Source organism: Schistocerca serialis, chromosome 8 (genome assembly GCF_023864345.2).
Source record: "Schistocerca serialis cubense isolate TAMUIC-IGC-003099 chromosome 8, iqSchSeri2.2, whole genome shotgun sequence".
Taxonomy (NCBI): Eukaryota; Metazoa; Arthropoda; class Insecta; order Orthoptera; family Acrididae; genus Schistocerca; species Schistocerca serialis.
In genome coordinates, this window is record NC_064645.1 from 51,710,951 (window position 1) to 51,735,820 (window position 24,870).

General features: G+C 47.6%; 1 protein-coding gene across 1 annotated transcript in view; it reads left to right on the forward strand.

The window, feature by feature from the left end:
- The window catches only part of LOC126416815 (serine/arginine repetitive matrix protein 1-like), a 144,671-nt gene that overhangs the window by 98,665 nt on the left and 21,136 nt on the right, over positions 1–24,870 (forward strand). The window contains exons 6-8 of the mRNA XM_050084698.1: positions 4,531–4,701; positions 6,730–6,897; positions 11,613–11,777. Of these exons, the coding sequence (XP_049940655.1) occupies positions 4,531–4,701; positions 6,730–6,897; positions 11,613–11,777 (504 nt within the window). The remainder of the gene's footprint in view (positions 1–4,530; positions 4,702–6,729; positions 6,898–11,612; positions 11,778–24,870) is intronic.

Sequence of the window (24,870 nt, forward strand, 5' to 3'; positions counted from 1 at the left end):
GAGATTGTAACCCCGCACGCGCACGCACAGTTCCTACTGGCGAAATATTGTAAAGTCTATGACGAGCAGTCAAACTTTAAACTGTTTATTTCAGACGTAATCCACATAACCGTTAACGAGTTAATCCCACTGGGACAAAAGGCTTGACAGAAAAGTGTTTTCGGTTGCCTATGGAACCCTGATGTGGGCAGGCTCACATGTTGCCAAGGTTGTTTACACTACGCTGCAGAAGTTTCCCTGCGAAGCTCTTGCACAGCCTCCACGTACTGCTTTCTCCATGTCTCTGTCTTCCTTTCCGTCTCTTGGGCTTAACTTGTAGTCCTTTTCAACGCCTTTCTTGTATTGTGTATTGTATATATTCACCATATGACCCTAGTTATTTTTGCGCCCTAAAAGAAAACAAAACAAACCCCTGAATAAAATTTCATAGAATTTGGTGTAAAGTGATTTGTAAGCAATCAGTTGAAATACACCACACACATCGTACAAAAATTTTGCTTTAAAAATTATAACTCTTTGCTGTAACTGTTCGGAAAGAACTAAACGGCTTGTGTTAATGACGTCGGAGTAAGAATAACGTATCTTACATTTACTTGTCTAAACACTGCTTTCACTTGTTTCTTATGGCGATGCCATGTCTGATTGCAATGTGCATGAGAATGATGTGCCCCAGGTCAGTGTCTTCAGTGTCACATTGTTTGCCATCGCTATCAATGTCATTTCCTCCGCAGTCAGCAGCCCTGTCAAATGCTATTTCTTTGTGGATGACTTTGCAATCTTCTACTCTTCCTCCGATCTTACGACGACAACTACTGACCATTAGGGGGCTGGAAACCTGGGCCCAGACACTTGTTTTCGGTTCTCACCTGAGAAGACTGTGTCAGTTTTAATCGTGCTCCTCGGAGTTTTAACCAACCAGAGATTACAATGGGGGACCGTATTTTACTTTTTCAAGACACAGTGCGCTTTTTGAGTTTATTATTTGACTCGAAATTAACATGGCTCCCACACCTGAAAGACCTACGAACAAAAGGCTGCCGATTGTTGAACATTTTAAAATGCCTTGGCGAAAAAACATCGGGAGCTGACAGGTCTCGCCTCCTACTGTTTTATAGGGCATTTGTTCGATCACGCTAAGCCTATGGCAGCGTGGTCTATGGATCGGCCCGTCCTTCCTACCTCCGGATGTTAGATGCTATCCACCATGCGGGCATTCGGATATCGACTGGAGCCTTTCGGACCAGCCCGGTTCAGAGCTTGTGTGCAGAGACGGTGAACCACCACTCTGGATTCGGCGACATATCCTTTTGGTTCGACAGGCACTGAAAATAGCAGCGTCACCCTAGTCATTGGCATTTAGTTCAGTGATTCAACCCACCTTCGAACGACTGTTCAGGAATCGGCCCCAAGCGACCCAGCCATTTGGTACACGTGCTACGGCCTGCCTCAAGGATCTGGATCTCTCTGGCATGAAAATCCGCACCCAGGGATGGAACGCACTGCCGCCTTGGTGTCTTCTTAGGCCCAAAGTGATTTTAAGCTTGACTCAGTACCCGAAATATTGTTCCAGATTTGGTTTTTACAACTTTGTTTTCGTCTATTTTAAGTATGTACCATAGCCTTATCGTTATTTATACATATTGATCCCAGCAGGGGAATGCTCTCGGTTGTTCTGTGGTTTTCCCTGATAGGGTTTTTTAAAGTGCCTCTCCCAGAACAATTCACAAATTATGACGCGGAGTTATATGGAATTCTAACGGCACTGGAGAGAGAGTTCACAGACTTCACCTTTCTGTAAAGTCTGTGGCGTGCCGCTTTCAGTTCAGCATATTGCGGCTACGTGTCTCCTGTATACTGATTATAGGGCAGCTCATGGTCTCGCTGGAGGTCTGCCCACCGTCCTCGCAGATACCGATACCAGTGTTCAGAGTGGTGAAATTTTGTGAACCATCAGGCCTCATCCCTAAACTGGTGGGGAAGGGCGGCAGACTTTAGTACGTTATAAACTGCTCTGCGTGTGGGGACAGCCTTCGTCCCCCCCCCCCCCCATGAGATTTAATGTTGACTTTCCGTCAGTGCGCTGATGACCGTGATGTCGAGCGCCCCCTCAACCCAACTCGTCATCATAGCTTATTTTGTAAGCTACAGGGAACACCACTTCTCAAACGCTCTGCATAGTTGTAACATACGTTAAGTGATAAGTGTTTCGTTATTTTCTTACTGATCAACTATGATTACGTAACAACTTCCTCTTTGTTTGCTATTTTTCCAGTACTCCCTCATTCTTCAATGTTGCCTTTTCCTTTCTTCTGTCACTGTTAAAGATTTTTCTTTTTTGAAAGTCTTCTGAATTTGGTATTTTATCTTAAAATGTTTGTGTTACTTTAGATTTTTGATTCTACTTATCTCCTTACTTCCATAATCCACGCTGTTTATTTCTTCTAGAAATACAGCAATATTTGTTTAGTTAGTCTGTTCTGGCCGGCCGCTGTGACCGAGCGGTTCTAGGCGCTTCAGTCCGGAACCGCGCTGCTGCCACGGTCGCAGGTTCGAATCCTGCCTCGGGCATGGATGTGTGTGATATCCTTATGTTGAGTCGCACAGTGCTTAGAGCCATTTGAACCATTATTAACCTGTTCTGATTCTCTCGATAGAATGTCCAAAAAAAAAAAAGAATCTTGCTTCAGCCATTTCTTCTGACATTCTCCATATTTGTGTCGATTTCATTCCTTCTCATTTCCAGCCATTCGAATCTTGTATTTCACCAATTATTTTCCTACTAATTCGTCTTCAAAGTACCTCTATTCCGTCCATTTTATAGTTACTTGTTAGGCATTCACATCCATATAAACATTCTGGTAGTATCACTGTTATGGTGTTTAGATTATTTCTCTAGATATGTATTTCTTGTTGCAAATGTTCTCTGCCAAACCATATGCTCTATCCATTTTGTTAAGTCTCACATGTATTGCAAATTTATTTTTGCTGGTCTATTCTGTTTTAGTTTCTCAGAGGTATTTAAATTTACTTACTCGCTCTGTTTTACCTACTTGTTTTCATGAATTCTCCCACACTTCCCATTTTAGACATGAATGTTGTATTTCCAGCTGAAATTTTGAGACCAGTTCTATTTGCTTTTTTCGAGAAGATCTGAATAAGTGATTCTATCATTTTTCTGAAAGTACTGCTAAATCGTCTTCAGAAGCAAGGCAGTTTACCTTGATTCCATTTGTTTTCCTTCCCAGAATTATTGGTTCATTTGTCATTTTTTAGCTCCAAATTCCAGCTTGTCAATTTTTTCGGAACGAAGTTAAATAGCAAGTGGCAAACCACTCACTGTCTAACCCAAGTTTTTGAAATGGCTGACATACTTCTCCCATAAATTTAACTTCAGATATAGTGTTTAGTATCACTAATATTGTTTGCTGGTTTAACTTTAACACACAATTCTCTAATTTGTCTATTCCTCTGCCTTCAGAAATAAGATAGTATGATAAGTTTGCTGGTTAACATTGTGATGAATTATGTTAATCATATGTAGGATCTTAAATTTCGAAAACCGCAGTCTCGTTATCAACTATAAAATTTCTATAACTGTTCAGGAGAATTTTTGATATTTCGTATACCATTGGCAGAAGTGACACTCCTGTGTAATTGAGACCTTGTCACCCCTTTTTTATGAAGTGGGTGAATTAGAACCATTTTTCACTCTCATGGAACCTGTTCAGTTTCCCAAAAGTTCTCAAAAAGCAGTTGTAGATTATTGATAATCTTTGGTTCTGATTATTTCAATAATTCTGTTGGAGTGTTAGACTTCCTTGTTTTGATGCCTTCACGAATTTTTATTGCAGATTTTGTGATATTTCTTGAAATTCCAGTTTCGCTGTTATAACTGGACAGTCTGAGCCTGTCAAAATTTGACAATATTTCGCACTACTTTTATTTGACCTTGTTCTGCCATTTTCATCTTCAGATACTTTGTTTGATACCGTTTAAGGACATGTTTAAAAGTATCGTAAATATTTCTAGTGTTTCTGGTGAAATTTTCTTGCATTTCCTTAACCTGATATTTTGTGGATTTTAGCTTTCTGAACACCACCTCTTTTGAGCCTTTTCTATTGACTACTCATACTCAAAGCACGATGCTTTTCTTAATTCTTGGCCAGTCCTAAGGTTTCTTTCTGATTTAGTAATTTGTAACTCATTCAAACCACCTTTTTGTCATCTCAATTTCTTCTTTATACTTTCATATAAGTTCTGTTGTAATAGTAGCTGTAGTGGAATTGTATCGGACTACTTTCTTGGTTGTATTTTTCTGTTTCAGGTGGGAGAAATGGTATTTTATTTGCTTTTTTACCCAAAGCCTACTGTGTTACTTTAGTGATCTCTGCAGTATATCTACTGTTCTGCTATACAGTTGATCCCGGGGGCCTTTCCTGTACAAATGCCGACGCCTGGACGTGAGCGTTTCATTTCACGTAGCAGCTAGTGGCCACGTGAGAGGTAACGGAGCTGTTCTTTTTTCTGCAGAAGCCCAGGATTGACGCAGGCCTCCCCTCCGGGTATGCAGATGTTCGTCGAGCGCTCACTGCGGCAGATCTTTGGAATAGAGGAGCGCGGCACAGGTCTTGTTGGCGGCCATGGCCGCGGTGCTCCACCCCTCACGCGTGGCTTGACCTTCGCGGCAGGCAAGATAACCAGGTGAGCCACGTTTCCTACCGGCCATCTGACAAATGGCAAAAATAATCATTGTTAAATAGGAATGCGTCTCATGGAGTCTGGATCCTATGTGAAACCGCACCGCACACACCGCACCGCGCACATAAGAATAAACCTGATGTAAACAATACGCTATGTAGTCTTCCGCGTTTGCTTGATTCTCATCGGATATCGTCTCACGTGGCGTGGAAGCAAAATTGTGACTTCGACAGCACTGACCAACTGGAGACCCAACTAGCCTCCAGTGATGCGAGCAGTTCAGACGTAACAGGAGACGGACAAAGAAACAATATAGCTTCGAACGTAATTAAATTTTTAAAGAGAACTCTAGCACTATCGCGCGCTTCTTAGGTGACCAGGTGGAAAGCATAAAATGCTCTCATTCTCACCTGACTTAGTACTCTAATTACAAACAAAAGTCGAGAAAATTCCTAACTTGGACACAGCGTAATTCTTCTGAACGAGCAATGTGTGATGCAGAAGCATAGTTAAGGTATTTCACCGTACTGTCAAATACTGAAGCCACTGAAGGTATGTCAGTCGTGTGGTAATCTCTTAGCTCCTTAATTATCCGAATCCGAGAAATACATTTCTGATCTGGAACTGTCACCTATGTTGATAACGAGTCGAACAACAGAATCCACGAAGCCACCCAGGCGCCGGATTTTCTCATTTATGTCGTGTCATTCTATATCCCGCCAACGATCGGCAGTCACATTTGAAAAAGCTGCGTGCGTTAGTTCCAGCAAATTTGGCCGGGACAGCAGTCGAACAAGTTCTGTATCCAGAAAGGCCCGTACGAGACCTGCAACATGCGGTCGTGCATTGTCCTGCTGAAATGTAGTGTTTCGCAGGGATCGAATGAAGGGTAGAGCCACGGGTCGTAACACATCTGAAATGTAACGTCCACTGTTCAAAGTGCCGTCAATGCGAACGAGAGGTTACAGACGCGTAACCATAGCATCACGCCGGGTGATACGCCAATATGGCGATGACGAATACACGCTTAATGTGCGTTCACCACGATGCCGCCAAACATTGATGCGACCATTATGATGCTGTTAACAGAACCTGGAATCATCGGGAACAATGACGTTTTGCCATTCGTGCACCCAGGTTCGTCGTCGAGTACACCATCGCAGGCGCTCCTGTCTGTGATGCAGTGTTAGGAGTAACCGCAGCCACGGTCTCGGAGCTGAAAGTCCATGCTGCTGGAAACGACGTCGAACTGTTCGTGCAGATGGTTGTTGTCTTGCAAACGTCCCCATCTGTTGACTCAGGGATCGAGACGTGGCTGCACGATCCGTTACAGCCATGCGGATAAGTGCCTGTCATGTCGACTGCTGGTGATACGAGGCCGTTGGGATCCAGCACGGCGTTCCGTATTACCCTCCTGAACTCACCGATTCCATATTCTGCTAACAGTCATTGGATCTTGACCGACGCGAGCAGCAATGTCGCGATGCGATAAACCGCAATCGCGATAGGCTACAATCAGACCTTTATCAAAGCCAGAAACGTGATGGTACGCATTTCTCCTCCTTACACGAGGCATCACAACAACGTTTCACCAGGCAACGCCGGTCAACTGCTGTTTGTGTACGAGAAATCGGTTGGAAACGTTCATATCGGCACGTTGTAGGTGTCGCCACCGGCGCAAACCTTGCGTGAAGGCTCTGAAAAGCTAATGATTTGCATATCACAGCATCTTCCTCCTGTTGGTAAAATTTCGCGTCTGTAGCACGTCATCTTCGTGGTGAAGCAATTCTAATGGGCAGTTGTGTATGTAGCAGACACTTCTAGGTTGTTTGTACGCCTTACACTACATACTCATCCCAGTCCTGGAGGTGAAAGGAATGCCTTTAGTGCAGCACTCTTTCCAGATACCAGGTCACGTATGTACATTGTGTTGGCGTCACTGCTACGGGAGCTAGAGTCGCTCGCTCCTCGGAGAGCCATGGGAGGCCGCCACACTGTCTACCGGCTGACGCGAGGCCTCGCGTTTTCCAGGGAAGCGTGGGGGTCGCGGCCCGTGCAGGGCTTCTTCGATCCCGAGATGTTGGCTGACGCTCTGGAGCCGTCCGGAGGAGGAGGAGCAGCAGCAGCAGCAGCAGCAGCAGCTGCTGGCCGCTCACCAGGCGCCGCCGTCTCCGGCAGCAGCTCATCGCCCTCTGCTCGGTAAGACGCAGTCCGCTGGACATTCCTCTCCTGAGGATATAGACCACTCTGGTAGTCTAGAATATGCACACAGTAGAAATTTCAGCGAATCATTCCTCCACTCTAATTTCTCCAAACTTGAATTGCTGTAATAACTACATTGTTTGCTGAATTCTTAGTTTCTTAAAGAGTAAACCAATTTTTGTAATTATCGCCTGATATTTAAAATTATTTCGTGAGGCAGTAGATGCGACGAGACATATTTAGGAAACCATTTTACGAAAACGTGAAATCTGTATAAAAAACCTTGGAGAAATATTACGAACATTACATTCAATCAATCAAGTTATAATAAATGGAATTTTGAAGGATTGTATACCAAATGTCAGTTCTCAATGACTATACCACTTTCCTGTTTCTCCTTTTGCTTTCTCTCATCTCATTCTCTCTCTCTCTCATCTCATTCACTCTCTCTCTCTCTCTCTCTCATCTCATTCTCTCTCTCTCTCTCTCTCTCTCTCTCATCTCATTCTCTCTCTCTCTCTCTCTCTCTCTCTCTCTCTCTCTCTCTCTCTCATCTCATTCTCTCTCTCTCTCTCTCTCTCTCTCTCTCTCTCTCTCTCTCTCTCTCTCTCTCTCTCTCTCTCTCTCTCTCTCTCATCTCATTCTCTCTCTCTCTCTCTCTCTCTCTCATTCTCTCTCATCTCATTCTCTCTCTCTCATTCTCTCTCTCATCTCATTCTCTCTCTCTCTCTCTCTCTCTCTCTCTCTCTCTCTCTCTCTCTCTCTCTCTCTCCTGCAATCTGTTTTTCTGCCATTTTTCATGCTGTGTGAAGTATTCGACAACTCGTTTTCTATAAGATGAAGTATGTCTTCCACTTAGGATGAATGTGACACCTTTGTTGCTTTGCTTTGTCGATACAAATATCGCTGGTTTACCTTGTCATTTTATACTGGGCACAGCGCCTCCTACAAATGAGTGACAAGGTATTCAATAGCGCACTGAACAACTTTCTGACCAGCACACAGCAGAGGTCTTTCATGGCATGCATTCGGCAAACCCTCGGTAGGTTTCCAGATTTCACACTAGGTCACTAAGCGCAAGTCACGCAGTCCCAAAAGTGGTACAGACGATAGTGTTAAACCTGGCGCCACTCTTCCATTGATACGTTCTTGATGACTTGCAATGAATGACAAGGATTTCTCCAACGAAGACTAGATTTGTTGGTCCTCGTCAGTTTGTTCAGTGGGTGGCCACACCATGGTATTGCCGCTGTTTTGTAGTCTTGTAAATGAACTCGTTTCCGAAATATTGATTGCAGAGCTGGACCATAGGTCGGAGAGCGATTTCACATTACTGTGCAGCCCTCTGAGAACCCTTGAATAGATATAAGCCGATTTTCATTCCTACAGAATCCCAGCCGAAACACTCCTTCGCTGAGCCTTTGGCACTGCATGCCTTCTGGGTTGTGCATCGGCACTTAGCCACCCGAGCTCTGTTGGCCATCGGACAGTTAATGGGCCACTCAGTGAAGAGAACCATAAGTTATCGAGACGTCATTCTAGGTGTTCCCTTCAACGCCTTCTTCCCTTTCTCTTTTGCACGTTTGTGCTCTTCGTTCAGTTTTATCAGTCGTAACTTGCATCCAGATGCCAATATGAAACTGTCACGATGTTTCGCTCCTGACAGTATTAACCCAGCCCTCCCAGTTGTCTGAAACCAACCAGTGTTAAGTTCAGCTGTATTTTCCTCATGGTACATCTGAACCATAATTGGTACGTAGCAGTTGAGGGTACAGGTGAGCTTCCGACATTGCCTTGCAAATATCGCAAGTCCGCATTGGTTGGACTGGCCGATAGTCATATGGCTCGCCATTGGCCCATGTGCATTTCATGAAGGTTCTGTTGAATAACAGATCACTTCAGCGAAACAGAATCAGAGAACTCACGATGGATATGGGGCAGCAGTGATCTAACACTCGAATGTCCTGACAGAGTGGACAACTTGAGGAATGGGATCAAGCTGTAACTGGTGAATGGGATATGGAAATCCACTGAAAGATCTGTGTAGAGCATCGCTATAAAAGTACCTAAATTACCTAATCGTTCACATGCAAGCCCTCAATTAGATACACATTGAAAATATTTAATGCTGCTAGATTTCCATTCTTCTCATTACTGTCTGTGTGAAAGTGCAATTGAATGCGTTTTTTCGTGTTTCCATTGGTAGCTTGCAGTATGGACCTTCCTGTCTGCTGTGTTCAGTTTGGCCAACTTTGGGTGTTCAAAGCAAAGTGGTTTGTGCCTTCTAAGTAGTCTTTATCGACAGTAGGCAGGTTGGTACCAGGAGGAAGTCCTTTGGTCTGTTCTGGCTACCTGCGGAGATTCGTTGTTTTCAGAGGTGCTTATTTTAGGCACTTGACGCTGGGCAGTTGGCGAGTGTGGTCGGTAGCTTAAGACTGAGCTTAGTCTTAAGGCTAGCTGAAATAATAGGTCACATTTTATTACAGCAATAGGTTCATTATGAGTCACAGTTTACGCAGGATAGGCCATGATGCAATTTACCAATTTTAATAATTGTCTTTCGTTACTTTATTTTTGCTACCAGAACCACTAGCGTGCAAAGGCTTCCCATCTAGTGATGCAGACATTACGTTACAGTAGATTTTCCTAAGAGTGTAGGCTTGCATGGTTACATTCTCGTGTGAACGTTTTCACTTGTTACTGCTGTAGTTTGAATTCTTTCGATTTCACCTGCAATATAAATTTTCCTTCTTGCTTCGCACCACATGGCGTGAACTTGTCTGCTGTGTTGATCAGCGATAATCAGTTGTTCCCTCGAGTGAATTTAGGCTGTGTTGAATTTTCTGTGCAATTAATGGATTTTAGCGCATTTTACCGTGCGAAATTTCAGATCGATAGCGTGCTTGCTTTGTTAGTCTGAACTAGGTGCTTGGACGAGCCAGTTGAGCCCTCAGCTATCTGTGCGATCATAAAGAATAAAATTTCTTACAGTTCGTTTTCTCTCTTTGCGCGCCGCGCATGTAATTTAATCGTTATGTTAAAATATTCAGGCACCTGGTAAGTGTGCTACCTATTTTAATTTAATATCCATGCGGTCTCACACCCCCCCCCCCCCCCATTCCCCGCCTGGCATCGGTTTTATTTATGTGACAATATTTTAATCAATTGCATTTGTCGAAAGATCAATACTTCGGAAGGCGGACCGAACACGCTCATCTGGACCTCTGTGCCCAGCCTGGCTCATTAAAACGGAGACCGTTACACAGTATATAGGAAAGGGGCGATTAATAAAAAAAGTAGACGTCTTAATCCTGGCGATCATTGACGTTACTGATTACAAGCATCAATAATTTTGACAGGAAATCTAATAGTAAAATACTTACGAATGACAAAAGTGATGTGCCGGTCCAGTACAGGAGTCACATGTACCAGTAAACACCGAGCGAGGTGGCTCAATAGTCAGCACACTGGATTCGTATTCAGGAGGTCGACGGTTCAGACCCGCGTCCGGCCACCCTGATTTTGGTTTACTGTAATTTCCCTAAATTGCTTCAGGCAAATAACGGGATGGTTTCCTTCAAAGGGCACGGCCGATTTACTTCCCCATCCTTGCTTAATGCGACGGGAACGGTGAAAGGTTCAAATGCCTGTGAGCACAATGGGCCTTAACATCTGAGGTCATCAGTCCCCTACAACTCAAAACTACTTAAACCTAACTAACCTAAGGTCATCAGAGACATCCATGCACGAGGCAGGATTCGAACCTGCGACCGTAGTGGTCGGGCGGTTCCAGACCAAGCGCCTAGAACCGCTCGGCCACTCCGGCCGGCTAAGGGACCCATGAGCTCGCTGTTTGTTCCTCCCGCCGAAACCAACAAACCAACTAACTAGTCAGTAACCGGGAGTTTCCAGCCGTGGCCGGAAGATCAGTGGGCGTGATGCGCACCATCAGTGTTTTGTGTCAGTGACGGTGGCTGGATGCTAGACTGACACCACTGCATACGCCAATGTAGCGGATCACTTTCCATGCGGACTGCATTGATTTTGTGTAGTCAAAGGAGTACTGTGGCGAAAGTTTCTGACAAGTTTCAACTACTGCCAGTCGTGAGAACAGACTGAAACAGTTAATGTAAAATTTAAAATAATGAAAATGATGAATACTGCCTCTTAAAACTCTAAATTGCGTCGACAGAAGAACTGACACACTGTCCGCCTGCCCGAGTGGTAAGAAGTTCGCCCGCCGTGCAGCAGGCCCAGTTTAGATTCCCTGCCGGGTTGGATATTTTCTCCTCTCCTGGGCTGGGAATCGCGTTGTCCTAATCATTCGTCATCACTGTCATGCAAGTCGCCCAGTGTGGCGTTACCTGAAATAAGACTTGCAGCTCGGCGGCCAAACTTCGCTGGTTGGGGCGCTCCGGTCATCAATGCTACACGATCATTTCATTTACCAGGTACACGCCTCTAAAGAGGCGGCGGCAACATGTTTCAGGTGCCCTCCAGTGGACATTTAGGGTTCAAATGGTTTGTAAACCACCACGCTACACAAAAGTGGGACATAACGATCCCCTGGGGGCAAATAAGTTGGTGAGGCCGAAGTCGCATTGGACGTGTAAGAATTAAGTCCTCTTTGAATGTAGCATAGGTTAAGAGTTCCACGTAGACGCAGGAAGATCTCAACATCGCCGCTCTACGCGAGGTGTGCTCCATTGCAGGGAGCAGAGGACGCCCTGGCCAGCCCCAATCCGGCCCGGCGGCTCTCTTTTTCCTCTGCGGTGGTACTTCGACCCCGAGGCGCTGGCGGACGCTCTCAAGCCGTCGGACCAGACCAGAGGAGCCGCTAGCCACCCACCAGGGGACGCGTCCTCCCTGGCAAACAGGTAACGCCGACCCGCCGCTGTGCGCTCAGTGTGACCACCGTCCCAGAGATGTGTGCTACTTTGGTAGTGCTGAATATGTACGTGGTAAGGAATAACGTTAGAGAAATTAATTAGTTACTTACACTACTGGCCATTAAAATTGCTACACCACGAAGAAGACGTGCTACAGACGCTAAATTTAACCGACAGGAAAATGATGTGCGAATGCTCTGAAAAGCTAATCATTTGCATATCACAGCAAGGTTGGCGCCGGTGGCAACACTTATGTGGTTTCCAGCCGATTTCTCATACACAAACAGCAGTTGACCGGCGTTGCCTGGTGAAACGTTGTCGTGATGCTTCGTGTGAGGAGAAATGCGTACCACCACGTTTCCGACTTTGATAAAGGTCGGATTGTAGCCTATCGCGATTGCGGTTTATCGTACCGCGACATTACTGCTCGCGTTTGTCGGGATCCAATGACTGTTAGCAGAATATGGAATCGGTGAGTTCAGGAGGGTAATACGGAACGCCGCGCTGGATCCCAACGGCCTCGTATCACTAGCAGTCGAGATGACAGGCATCTTATCCTCATGGCTGTAACGGATCGTGCAGCCACGTCTCGATCCCATAGTCAACAGATGGAGGCGTTTGCAGGACGACAACCATCTGCACAAACAGTTCGATGGCGTTTGCAGCAGCATGGACTTTCAGCTGGGAGACCATGGCTGCGGTTACCGATGACTCTTGCATCACAGACAGGAGCGCCTGCGATGGTGTACTCAACGACGAACCTGGGTGCACGAATGGCAAAATGTCATTTTTTCGTATGAATCCAGGTTCTGTTTACAGCATCATGATGGTGGCATCCGTGTTCGTTGACATCGCGGTCAACGCACATTGGAACAGTGTATTCATCGCCATACTGGCGTATCACCTGGCGTGATGGTATGGGGTGCCATTGCTTACACGACTCGGTCATCTCTTGTTCGCATTGACGGCACTTTGAACAGTGGACGTTGCATTTCAGATGTTACGACCCGTGGCTTTACTCTTCATTCGATCAATGCGAAACCCTACATTTCAGCAGGATAATTCACGACCGCATGTTGCAGTCTTGTACTGGTCTTTCTGGATACAGAAACTGTTAGACTGCTGCCCTGGCCAGCACATTCTCCAGATCTCTCACAATTGATGAACTGTGGGATCGTGTTGAACTGTATGGGCAGCTGTACCTGTACAGGCCATCCAAGCTCTGTTTGACTCAATGCCCATGGCGTATCAAGGTCTTTATTACGGCCAGAGGTGGTTGTTCTGGGTACTGATTTCTCAGGACGTATGCACCCAAATTGCGTGAAAATGTAATCACATGTCATTTCTAGTATATTTGTCAAATGAATACCCGTCTATCATCTGCATTTCTTCTCCTCTCTCTTCCTCTCTCTCTCTCTCTCTTCCTCTCTCTCTCTCTTCCTCTCTCTCTCTCTTCCTCTCTCTCTCTCTTCCTCTCTCTCTCTCTTCCTCTCTCTCTCTCTTCCTCTCTCTCTCTCTTCCTCTCTCTCTCTTCTTCCTCTCTCTCTCTCTATCCTCTCTCTCTCTCTCTCTCTCTCTCTCTCTCTCTCTCTCTTCCTCTCTCTCTCTCTCTCTCTCTCTCTCTCTCTCTCTCTCTCTCTCTCTTCCTCTCTCTCTCTCTCTCTCTCCTCTCTCTCTCTCTCTCTCTCTCTTCCTCTCTCTCTCTCTTCCTCTCTCTCTCTCTCTTCCTCTCTCTCTCTCTCTCTTCCTCTCTCTCTCTCTTCCTCTCTCTCTCTCTCTCTCTCTCTCTCTCTTCCCCTCTCTCTCTCTCTCTCTCTCTTCCCCTCTCTCTCTCTCTCTCTCTCTCTCTCTCTCTCTTCCCCTCTCTCTCTCTCTCTCTCTCTCTCTCTCTTCCTCTCCTCTCTCTCTCCTCTCTCTCTCTTCCTCCTCTCTCTCTCTCTCTCTCTCTTCCTCTCTCTCTCTCTCTCTCTCTCTCTCTCTCATCTCTCTCTTCCTCTCTCTCTCTCTCTCTCTCTCTTCCTCTCTCTCTCTCTCTCTTCTTCCTCTCTCTCTCTCTCTCTTCCTCTCTCTCTCTCTCTCTTTCCTCTCTCTCTCTCTCTTCTTCCTCTCTCTCTCTCTCTCTCTCTTCCTCTCTCTCTCTCCTCTCTCTCTTCCTCTCTCTCTCTCTCTCTCTTTCCTCTCTCTCTCTCTCTCTCTTCCTCTCTCTCTCTCTCTCTCTTCCCTCTCTCTCTCTCTCTCTCTCTCTCTCTCTCTCTCTCTCTTCCTCTCTCTCTCTCTCTCTCTCTTCCTCTCTCTCTCTCTCTTCCTCTCTCTCTCTCTCTCTCTCTTCCTCTCTCTCTCTCTCTCTCTCTTCCTCTCTCTCTCTCTCTCTCTCTTCCTCTCTCTCTCTCTCTCTCTCTCTCTCCCTCCCCCCCCCCCAGGGGGTCACAACTCTTTCGTGGATACGTGCGTGGCGAGCACGGGGCCCCCAGCCATTGCAGCCTTCTTTCTCTCCCGGGCTGCATTTCTTCCCTTCCCCTCCTTTCCCCTCCATACCCCTTTCCCCTCGCCCTCTCCTCTCCCTCTATTGGTGTCCTTGCTTATGTTGGCCCCCGCTATCCTCCTGGTTCTGTTGGTTTTACACTCTGGCTTTGTTGCGTAATCATCTCCTCCTTTTGGCATTCCTTGGTCCCCCTCTGGGGTTTGACCTCCATTCCAAAATTTCTCTTCCGTAGTGTGAGCCATTTGGGGAAGAGCACCTTACCTAGTGTCTCGGACGTGTGCCCTCCTAGTATATTCCACCTTTTCTTCTACGTGGTTGTCTGATGCTAGGGTGCATAACCAGCACGGTAGCCAGCCCGTGTGGTGGGGTCGCTATGTACCCTTTTGGTTGAGCCCCCTGAACACACAGGGATCACACTTCTGATACCTGAGCTGTGACCTCCTCATGCATGCCTTGGAGTGGTTGCTCGTCATCCTGGAGCATCGGAACTCCCGGCAATGGCCGCCGTGCCAGACGGCCCTTGCTGTGGCTGGGTGGCGCCCGTGAGGAGAGCCCCTGATCGGAGTGGGTGGTATCAGGGCGGACGCTATGCAGATGAAACGCATAAGGGTCCAAACCTCTGGCCGCTCTTCTGCGGCCGTCTCTCTGTGTGGTACTGATTCCTCAAGTGCTGCTTCTCTTGCCCCTTCGGCCTTCCCTTCCGTGGCTACCCCCTGGGAGGAGGGTCAGGCCCGTCGTCTAGGGGCAAAACCTTTCCCCCGTTATCTAGTTTGCACCAGGACTGATGGAGATACTTTCACCAGTGTCAAACCTTTATTCTTTGTGGAACACATTGAAGACAAGTTCGGCGAAGTGGACTCCCTGAGCAAGATGCGGTCGGGTTCGTTACTGATAAAAACTGCTTCGGCTGCCCAATCTGTGGCCCTTCGTGCCTGTACCCATCTTGGCACAATTCCCGTGTCCATTACCCCTCACCAGTCTCTAAATATGGTACAAGGTGTGATTTTTCACAGAGACCTCATCCTTCAAACTGATGAGGAACTTCGGGACAATCTCGGACGGCGGGGTGTTCACTTTGTTCGGCGTGTTCAGGAGGGTCCTAAAGATAATCGTATTGATACTGGTGCCTTTATCCTGGCCTTTGAAGGGGATACCCTTCCTGAGAAAGTTAAGATTATGGTCTATCGCTGTGATGTGAAGCCGTACATCCCACCTCCTATGCGGTGTTTTAAGTGCTTGCGTTTTGGCCACATGTCTTCTCGCTGTACCCAGGACCCTCTCTGTGGTGACTGTGGACGTCCACTCCATGAGGGGAGTCCCTGTGTTCCCCCTCCTGTATGTGTAAATTGTCATGGTAGTCATTCTCCACGTTCAGCAGATTGCCCAGTCTATAAGAAAGAAAAAAGATACAGGAGTATAAGTCTCTTGATCGTTTAAGCTACACAGAGGCCCGTAAGAAATATGCACGATTGCACCCTGTGTCCATGACATCTAGTTACGCCTTGGTTACATCTTCATCCCTTCCTCCCCCTTCCTTACCCCCGTCCCGGACCCCTCTCCTTCCCCCCTCCCCTGCGGCTCCCACACCTTCTCCTCTGGGCGCCGCTCCCCCTCCCCAGCCGGAGAAGTGTCCCACTCCTTCGGCGTCTGCCGGTCAAGGGCGCCTCTCCCGGGATGCCCCTTCCCGGCACCTTCCAGGTCAAAGGTCTGCTGCAGCGCGGCGACCGCGAGAGCCGCGGTCTATCGGCCCCCAGGTCGCCCGGTCTCTTTCTGTTCCTGATCTTGCTGCAGCTGGCTCCATTATGCCACACAGCCCTCCTCGATCTCAGCCTGAAAAGAAGAAGAAACATAAGTCCCGGGACAAAGAGCCTCTGGTGTCACCGGAGGTCCCTTCCCCGGCTTCACAACCGGATTCTGACCTGTCGTTTATGGATGTCGCCCCCTCCTTGTCGGTGACGGGTGGGGACCCGGCGGTATGACTGGATTTAGCGTGTTCAGCCCTCATTTAAACCATCGTTCTGTGGTTCTCCAATGGAATTGTAATGGATACTATCGTCACCTTCCGGAATTGAAATCCCTTCTTTCGTCCTACTCTGCAGCTTGTGTGGTTCTCCAGGAATCTCATTTTACTGATGCTCACTCACCGACCCTCCGTGGGTTCCGTGTTTTCTGTCGAAATCGGGTCGGACCCTTGCGGGCTTCTGGTGGCGTTTGTACGTTGGTCCGTACAGACATTGCTAGCACGTGGATTCCTCTCCAAACTACATTGGAAGCAGTTGCTGTTAGGGTCCACTTAGACTCTGCAGTCACAGTATGCAATCTTTATCTCCCTCCTGACAGGACTCTTACACCTGCTGCCTTAACCACCCTTCTTCAGCAACTTCCTCCTCCCTTCCTCCTCCTTGGGGATTTTAATGCTCATCATCCTTTGTGGGGCAGTGCCTTTCCATCTAGACGAGGTCTTCTTATCGACCAATTTATTGCAGACCACGACCTGTGCCTTCTTAATGATGGCTCCCCTACTCATTTCAGTGCTGGTCATGGTACCTTTTCTGCTATTGATCTTTCTCTTTCTTCTCCCTCTCTCCTCCCTTCATTACCCTGGTCGCCACACGACGACCTTTGTGATAGTGACCATTTCCCGTTGATTATCACGCTCCCTTCCCGCTCCCCGATGGAGAGGTTACCTCGTTGGTCTTTCCACCGCGCCGATTGGCCTCTATATACTGCACAGGTCGAGTTTTCTCCCTCTTTGTCGGGTTGTATTGATGATGTCGTACGTGACGTGTCTGACGCGATTGTTCGCGCTGCTAACCTTGCTGTCCCGCGCTCATCTGGACAATTTCGTCGTCGGCAAGTCCCGTGGTGGAGTACGGCCATTGCCATTGCCATCCGTGATCGCCGTCGAGCTTTGCAACAGTTTAAGAGGCACCCATCTGTAGCCAGCCTTTCTACCTTTAAGCGCCTTCGCGCTAAAGCCCGTTATTTAATCAAACAGAGCAAGCGGATATGTTGGGAACGATTCGTTTCTTCCCTTGGTTCCACTGTCCCTCTGTCACGGGTATGGGCTACACTTCGCTCTCTCCAAGGTTGCCATCGGCAGTCCACCCTCCCAGGCCTTCACCTCCCAGATGGCATTTGTACGGACCCATTAGTTCTTGCAGAACATCTTGCGACCCATTTTGCAGTGGCATCAGCGTCGGCCTCCTATCCAGCTGCTTTCCTTCATCAAAAACAGCAGGCTGAGGCTGTCCCCTTATGTTTCACCACTTGTGAGTCAGAATCTTACAACGAACCTTTCACTGAATCGGAATTTCTTTCTGCTCTATCTGCTTCTCATGATACGGCTCCTGGCCCAGATTCCATTCATAACCAGCTGCTTCAACATCTCAGTGCTCCACAACGGCACCATCTTCTTCGGGTGTTTAACCGTATCTGGCTCCAGGGTGACTTCCCTTCTCAGTGGAGGGATAGCATTGTGGTTCCTGTCCTTAAGCCTGGTCAGAACCCCCTATCTGTTGACAGCTATCGGCCAATTAGTTTGACCAATGTTGGTTGTAAGTTACTTGAACGGCTGGTAGCCCGTCGGCTCACTTGGGTCCTCGAATCTCGGGATCTATTGTCCCCTTACCAGTGTGGCTTTCGAGAGGGACGATCTCCAATCGATCAGTTGCTTCGCTTGGAATCCGCAGTTCGGCAGGCTTTTTCCCAGCGCCGCCATTTGGTTGCAGTGTTTTTTGACCTTCGCAAGGCCTATGACACGGCCTGGCGCCATCACATCTTACTAACCCTTCATCAGTGGGGTCTTCGGGGCCCACTCCCGATTTTTATCCGCCAGTTCCTGATCCATCGGTCATTCAGAGTTCGAGTTGGTACTGCTTTTAGTTCTCCACGGACCCAGGAGACGGGCATCCCACAGGGTTCTGTCTTGAGTGTCCTTCTTTTCCTCATTGCTATCGATGGACTTGCGGCCTCTGTCGGTCCCTTGGTCGCCCCTGCCCTGTATGTGGATGATTTCTGCATTTGGGTTAGTTCCTCCTCGATGCCATCTGCAGAACGGCAGCTCCAGGTGGCTATACGGGTTGCCTCTGCATGGACCCTCTCCCACGGGTTTCAATTCTCTCCTTTAAAATCGCGGGTGGTCCACTTCTGTCGCCGTACTACGGTCCACCCTGATCCAGAGCTCTATCTCGCTGCACAAAGATTGCCTGTGGTTCCACAGTTTCGTTTCCTAGGTCTTCTTTTCGACAACAAGCTCACTTGCTGCCCCATATCAGACTCCTGAAGGTAGGATGTTTCCGTAAACTCAATGTCCTTCGCTTCCTTGCCCACTCCTCCTGGGGTGCGGACCGTTCCCTCCTCCTCCGTCTTTATCGTGCTCTAGTTCTGTCACGTTTGGACTATGGTTGTCAAGTTTATGGTTCAGCTGCTCCTTCCACGCTGCACGTGCTGGATCCAGTCCACCATCGTGGTATCCGTTTGGCCACCGGTGCCTTCCCTACTAGCCCTGTTGATAGTCTCCTGGTTGAAGCTGGGATCCCCCCCCTTTCTGTTCGGCGGTCCCAGCTTCTGGTGTCTTACGCCCTTACTATCCGTTCTTCTCCCGCTCATCCTTCCTATTCTATTCTATTCCCAGACCATGGACGTCGCCTGCCTGACTCCCGCCCTCGGGCGGGTTTACCGGTTGGGCTGCGCCTTGCGTCTCTTACCCGTGATTTTCGGCTTCCTTCTTTGTCCTGTCTTCCTCGCTCCCTCCCCTCCACCCCTCCTTGGTTAGTTCCTCGGCCTCGAATTCGGATGGATCTCCACCGCGGTCCGAAAGATTCCATCCCCCCGGTGGTGTTCCGTTCCTTTTTCCGTCAACTTTTATGGGAGTTTCGGGATGCTGTTGTTTTTTACACTGATGGCTCTAAATCTGCTGATCATGTTGGGTATGCCTTCACGTCCTTCGTTGGAACGGAAAATCATCTACTGCCACCCTCATGTGGGGTGTTTACTGCGGAATTGATGGCAATTTCCCGGGCCCTTACCTTTATTAAACAATCCCAACACAACCGCGATTTGTTATGTACGGACTCGATGAGTGGCCTTCTTGCTATTGACCGGTGTTTTTCGCGCCATCCCTTGGTCTCTGCCATCCATGACCATCTCGCTGATCTTCACCGTGCTGCTTATTCCATTGACTTCTTATGGGTCCCGGGCCATGTGGGTATCCCGGGTAATGAGCTCGCTGATCGTTTGGCTGGGGGAGCAGTTACTTACCCCCCCGTTTTCTGTAACCCCTCCTGCAGCGGATTTACGGCTTCACATCAAATCCCACTTTGCACAGTCATGGGCCAATTCTTGGGAGGCTACTCCACTGTCTAATAAACTTCGTGCCATTAAGGTGAATACAGGCCCATGGCGTTCTTCCTTTAGCCTCTCCCGCAAGGACTCGACCACACTGTGTCGTCTCCGCATTGGCCATACCAGGCTGACCCATGGTTTCCTTTTGCGTGATGAGCCACCCCCGCTATGTGGTTGTGGAGCCTTGCAGTCAGTGGCCCACATTTTGGTTGAATGCCCCCTTCTTTTGGCTCTGCGTGCTAAGTACAGACTCCCCCACACTTTACCTTTGATGTTGGCTGACGATTCCCGGATGGTCTCTCTGGTTCTAGGTTTCCTCCGGGAGAGTGGTTTTTATTCTCAGTTTTAAAGTTTTTAATCTCCCTCTGGTGTTGGGGCAGGGCGGTGAGTGTTTGGGTGTCTCCCACTGTAGGCAGTGTTCAGAGATTCCCGATTCACCTCCCTGACCGGAATCCTCTTTTCTTTCCCTTTTACTGTTTTTACCCCTTCTTTTTAAGGCTTGGTTAGTTTTTCTATTCCCATACGTACTTTCTGCATTATAGCAGTTGTACCTTTTAAGTCACAGGTGGTCTTGCCTATGCTGTTTCAGCATAGTGTTGGGTTCGTTCTCTTGCCAACTTCCCTCATTTGTTTTTACTAATGACAACGTGACTGCCCTTTTACGTTTCCCCTTTATCCGTTTTATTTTTCTGACTATACTGAGATGTCCCGTTAGCAGAATGGCGTCTATTTGAAACAAGGGACTGATGACCTTGCTGTTTGGTCCCTTTAACCTCAAACAACCAACCAAGAAGAACCTATTTCTCCACACACGCGAGCTTGAAGCACACTCAGCCATTTTCATACAGTGTATTAACAGTGCGACGATCAGAGTAAAACAGTGCAAAGGCTGTGACTGTACACGATTTTTGAAATAAAAAGTAGATAACTATGATTAAAACATTGACGGTTAATACATAAGAATCTTAGTTTCATGTAACGTAACTTATGTCAGACGTAAGTAGGACGTACTTCAAAGAGCATAACACCAGTGTACATGCGCTACAGCTTCTGGCCAATTATCGCGTTTGTGTTTGTTTACTTCAGGTTTATTCTTACGATGGGATATAGCTGCGAGCCCTATCCAGCTGGTGGAATTGTGCGTCACGCCCCAAGCAGTAAAGGCTAGCGCTCGTGGCTGTAACTGTTACATCCAGCCGTTGTCGTCCAGGTCTGACCTCTTGACATCTAGCGACTAATAAAAGTATTAAGGACATATGGGGATTCCAAAGCTGTAGACTGGTTCAAGGAAACAGGTATATGAAATCTGAGACGCAGAGATGGAGCTCCTGAAGCAGTATCAGAGCAGTGGGTTATATGGCTGCATTGTCCCATTCCCTTCCCCCCTCCCCCTCCAGTCTGGTCGCTAATTCACAAGGAACTGTGCCATAATTAGAGAGAAGTGAATGGTTGCACATTTAGGTTAAGAGGGACTAAAGCAACTGCGATTCTTCACTTAAGTAATTTCATTTTGCTTATCTTCCATAATGGTGACCGTGACGGGAGACAAACCTGGGATCCTTCTGATATGCGGTCAGATGAGTTCAATCAACACTGATTGACAACGGTGCTCCATAAGAAAATTTGGAAAATATAAAACCACTGATCTTCGTCCTGTCGGCATGATCTGGTGGAATGCCTGTGGTGGTGCTGAAAGGAGCGGCGATGTGTGCGTAAACTGTTGAGCAGTGACTGCCAGTCCAATAACCTCTTAACGTTCAAAAGGAGAAATCGCAAATAATACACAGAAATAAAGGCGGGCGAAATGACATATTGTCAAGTTACGTTGCGACGGCTTCAGAACGTTAACACGGTGGCAGCATGGATGTCTCCTAGGTTACGCCGCTGTCGTACTTTAGAGTTATCATCTTGATATTTACTAAAAGTTTTGAACGATCTAGAAGACGCTCACCAGGCACACTTACATAAATTTGAGGCTTTAGTAGTGGGGAGCACTTCAACACGGCACCTAAACTACTGTTGCACGTGATTCAAATAGCAACTGAACCTATTCTGATATGACGTTCGGAAGTTTCCAACAATAGCCACTGCTCACTGTGGATACTATTGAAAACTTCAGATTCCAAAGAAAAGTCAACAGACAAAAGTGTCGCTATTACGAACTTCAGCTTGGTGTATCCCTGCTCGTGAAACGGTTAGTTCAAAGCAGACTTGGTTCCAATGGAAATCGCAGGAGGTTGCGGGAATACCTGTACCGCCTCAGTATGATCCCGTGTCGACCACATTCTCTGTCTGCGACAGTAGATACCAAGTAATGGTGCTAATGCAGCGTCTGTTGCCCTCTCGAAATGCATTACCAAGAAATATTCACTCGTTATGCGACAGACGACATAAATGTATAAACGTAGCACGAGGACAATAAGAATATGCGAAAAGCAATGTTTTGTTTCTTCCTCAATCTAGCAAACGAATTAGTATGAATTATTATGAACGCTCCATTCAAGTAATTTGCTTGGATCACATATTAAACTTAACTTAAAATGAATGCTACTGATAGTTGTTGAAAGGTTTGAGGCTATTAACATTGAATGCTAACGACTCGTGCTGAGGATGGGTGATGTCCGAAAGCTATTAATAAATTTAGAAAAACGATACTACGGACTGAAGTAACAGTTTAGAAAATAAAATTTTTGTCAAGAAATACATGAGATATTTATATTTGAAACGGTTAGCAAACCAGCCAATAACATAAGCAATGCGTCTTAAGGTAATAGCAGGCTATTGCTTGTGAAAAACTGACGTTTGAATCGTATGTTACTGAAGAGCGCGAAATGTGATACTATTTTTTGAATTTCTCAAATTCTTAACGAATTTGTGTACTATATTTACGATGAAATAGCTACCAACTAGCTGATTACCCAGTAATTCAGCCCAGACTCAGCTGTGGAGGGGAATGAAATTTGTCTACAGTGTAAAAAGAAGTTAACCTGAAATACGGTGAATAACACAAGATTTATATGTTCATCTATAAATTGTGTCGATAGGAGCAGTATGTCATTAGTCGTCTCACCACACTTCTGACACCACAAACTACGCGACTGGCCATTAAAATTGCTGCACCAAGAACAAATGTAGATAATAAACGGGTATTCACTGGACAAATATATTACACTAGAACTGACGCAGTTGGGGTACATAGATCCTGAAAAATCTGAACCGAGAACCACCACCTCTGGCCGTAATAACGGCCTTGATACGCCTTGGCATTGAGTCAAACAGAGCTTGGACGGCGTGTACAGGTACAGCTGCCCATTCAGCTTCAACACGACACCACAGTTCATAAAGAGTAGTGACTGGCGTATTGTGACGAAGCAGTTACTCGGCCACCATTGACCAGACGTTTTAAATTGGTGAGAGATATGGAGAATGTGCTGGCCGGGACAGCAGTCGAACAAGTTCTGTATCCAGAAAGGCCCGTACAAGACCTGCAACATGCGATCGTGCATTATCCTGCTGAAATGTAGTGTTTCGTAGGGATCGAATGAAGGGTAGAGCCACGGGTCGTAATACATCTGAAATGTAACGTACACTGTTCAAAGTGCCGTCAATGTGAACGAGAGGTGACAGACGCGTAACCAATGGCACCCCATACCATCACGCCAGGTGATACGCCAGTATGGCGATGACGAATACACGCTTCCAATGTGCGTTCACCACGATGTCGCCAAACATTGATGCGACCATCATGATGCTGTTAACAGAACCTGGATTCATCGGAAAAAATGACGTTTTGCCATTCGTGCACCCAGGTTCGTCGTAGAGTACACCATAGCAGGCGCTCCTGTCTGTGATGCAGTGTTAGGACCCCCCTGCGGGTCCGGGGATTAGAATAGGCCCGAGGTATTCCTGCCTGTCGTAAGAGGCGACTAAAAGGAGTCCATCCCCCTCACGGGGGTCGTTAGCGCCTGCGTCCGGAGACGGACGGTTTCACGACCTATAATCGTGGTCTTTTTGGTTTTTCACTTCTCGTTTCTTCCTTCCTTTTTGTTGGTTCCTTTCTTTGCTCTTCTCCACTTCACTGTCTTCCTTACTCTTTCCCTTGCCTTCTCATTGCCTCCTTCTCCTTGCTTTCTCATTGCCTTCTTCTCCTTGCCTTCTCTGGTCTCCGCCTCGGCGTTTGAGACAGTGTGTCCTCCTTCTCCCTCTCTCTTCTTCCTCTTCTTCCTTCCTCCCTGTGCGTGTCTGAAGGCCGACCCACGCGTTCGCACGCGTAGCCGGTGACGGGGTAACGCGTAAGTCCCCGCCCTGGGTAGACATGTAAGGCACGCGCGTACCCCCTGGTAAAGGCCAGGCCCGGGGAGGGGTGATTGCCTGAGCTGATACCTTCTGACCATGCCGATTGGTCCCTCCGTCTGTTTCTCGGGAGGTGTGACCTGAGGTGTAAACATTCACCTAAGGCGGGAGTGCCCTCTGAGAGGGTCCCCACAAGGAAGGAGCGCGCCATCGGAGACGCTGGCAATCATGGGGGATTCCTCCGCAATGGATTCTACTCCATCTCTTTCGACTTCGACCCACAAACGGAAACGTGACCAGCCAACAGTGACAAAAGTACTACCGCCTGCCCCACAGTTCCTCGTAGTTTCTCGAACTGAGGACGGAAAGGATTTTTCCTCTGTCAACCCTTTCGTTATCCAGAAGGGCGTAGATGCCATAGCCGGATCTGTCAAATCTTGTACCAGGTTGCGTAACGGTACCTTATTACTAGAAACTGAGAGTGCCTTTCAGGCACAAAAACTGCTTCGGGCCACACTCTTGTACACGTTCCCTGTCCGGGTGGAGGCCCACCGCACTTTGAATTCGTCTCGTGGTGTAGTCTATAGTAGCTCTCACGACAGATTGACTGACGAGGAGCTTCAATCTTTCCTCGCTGAGCAGGGCGTGACGGCTGTCCATCGGGTCATGAAAATGGTCAACAATGACCTTGTACCGACCCGGACACTTTTCTTAACCTTCGATAGTGTTAAGCTGCCATCGCGCATCAAGGCGGGCTACGAGGTTATTTCTGTTCGCCCCTATGTCCCGACACCTACGCGCTGCTACCAGTGTCAGCGTTTCAATCACACTCGACAGTCTTGTTCCAATGCGGCTAAATGTGTCACTTGTGGCAGGGATGCCCATGAGGGTGACTGTCCACCTCCGTCTCCTCGTTGTGTGAACTGTCAGGGTGACCATGCCGCATCCTCCCGCGACTGT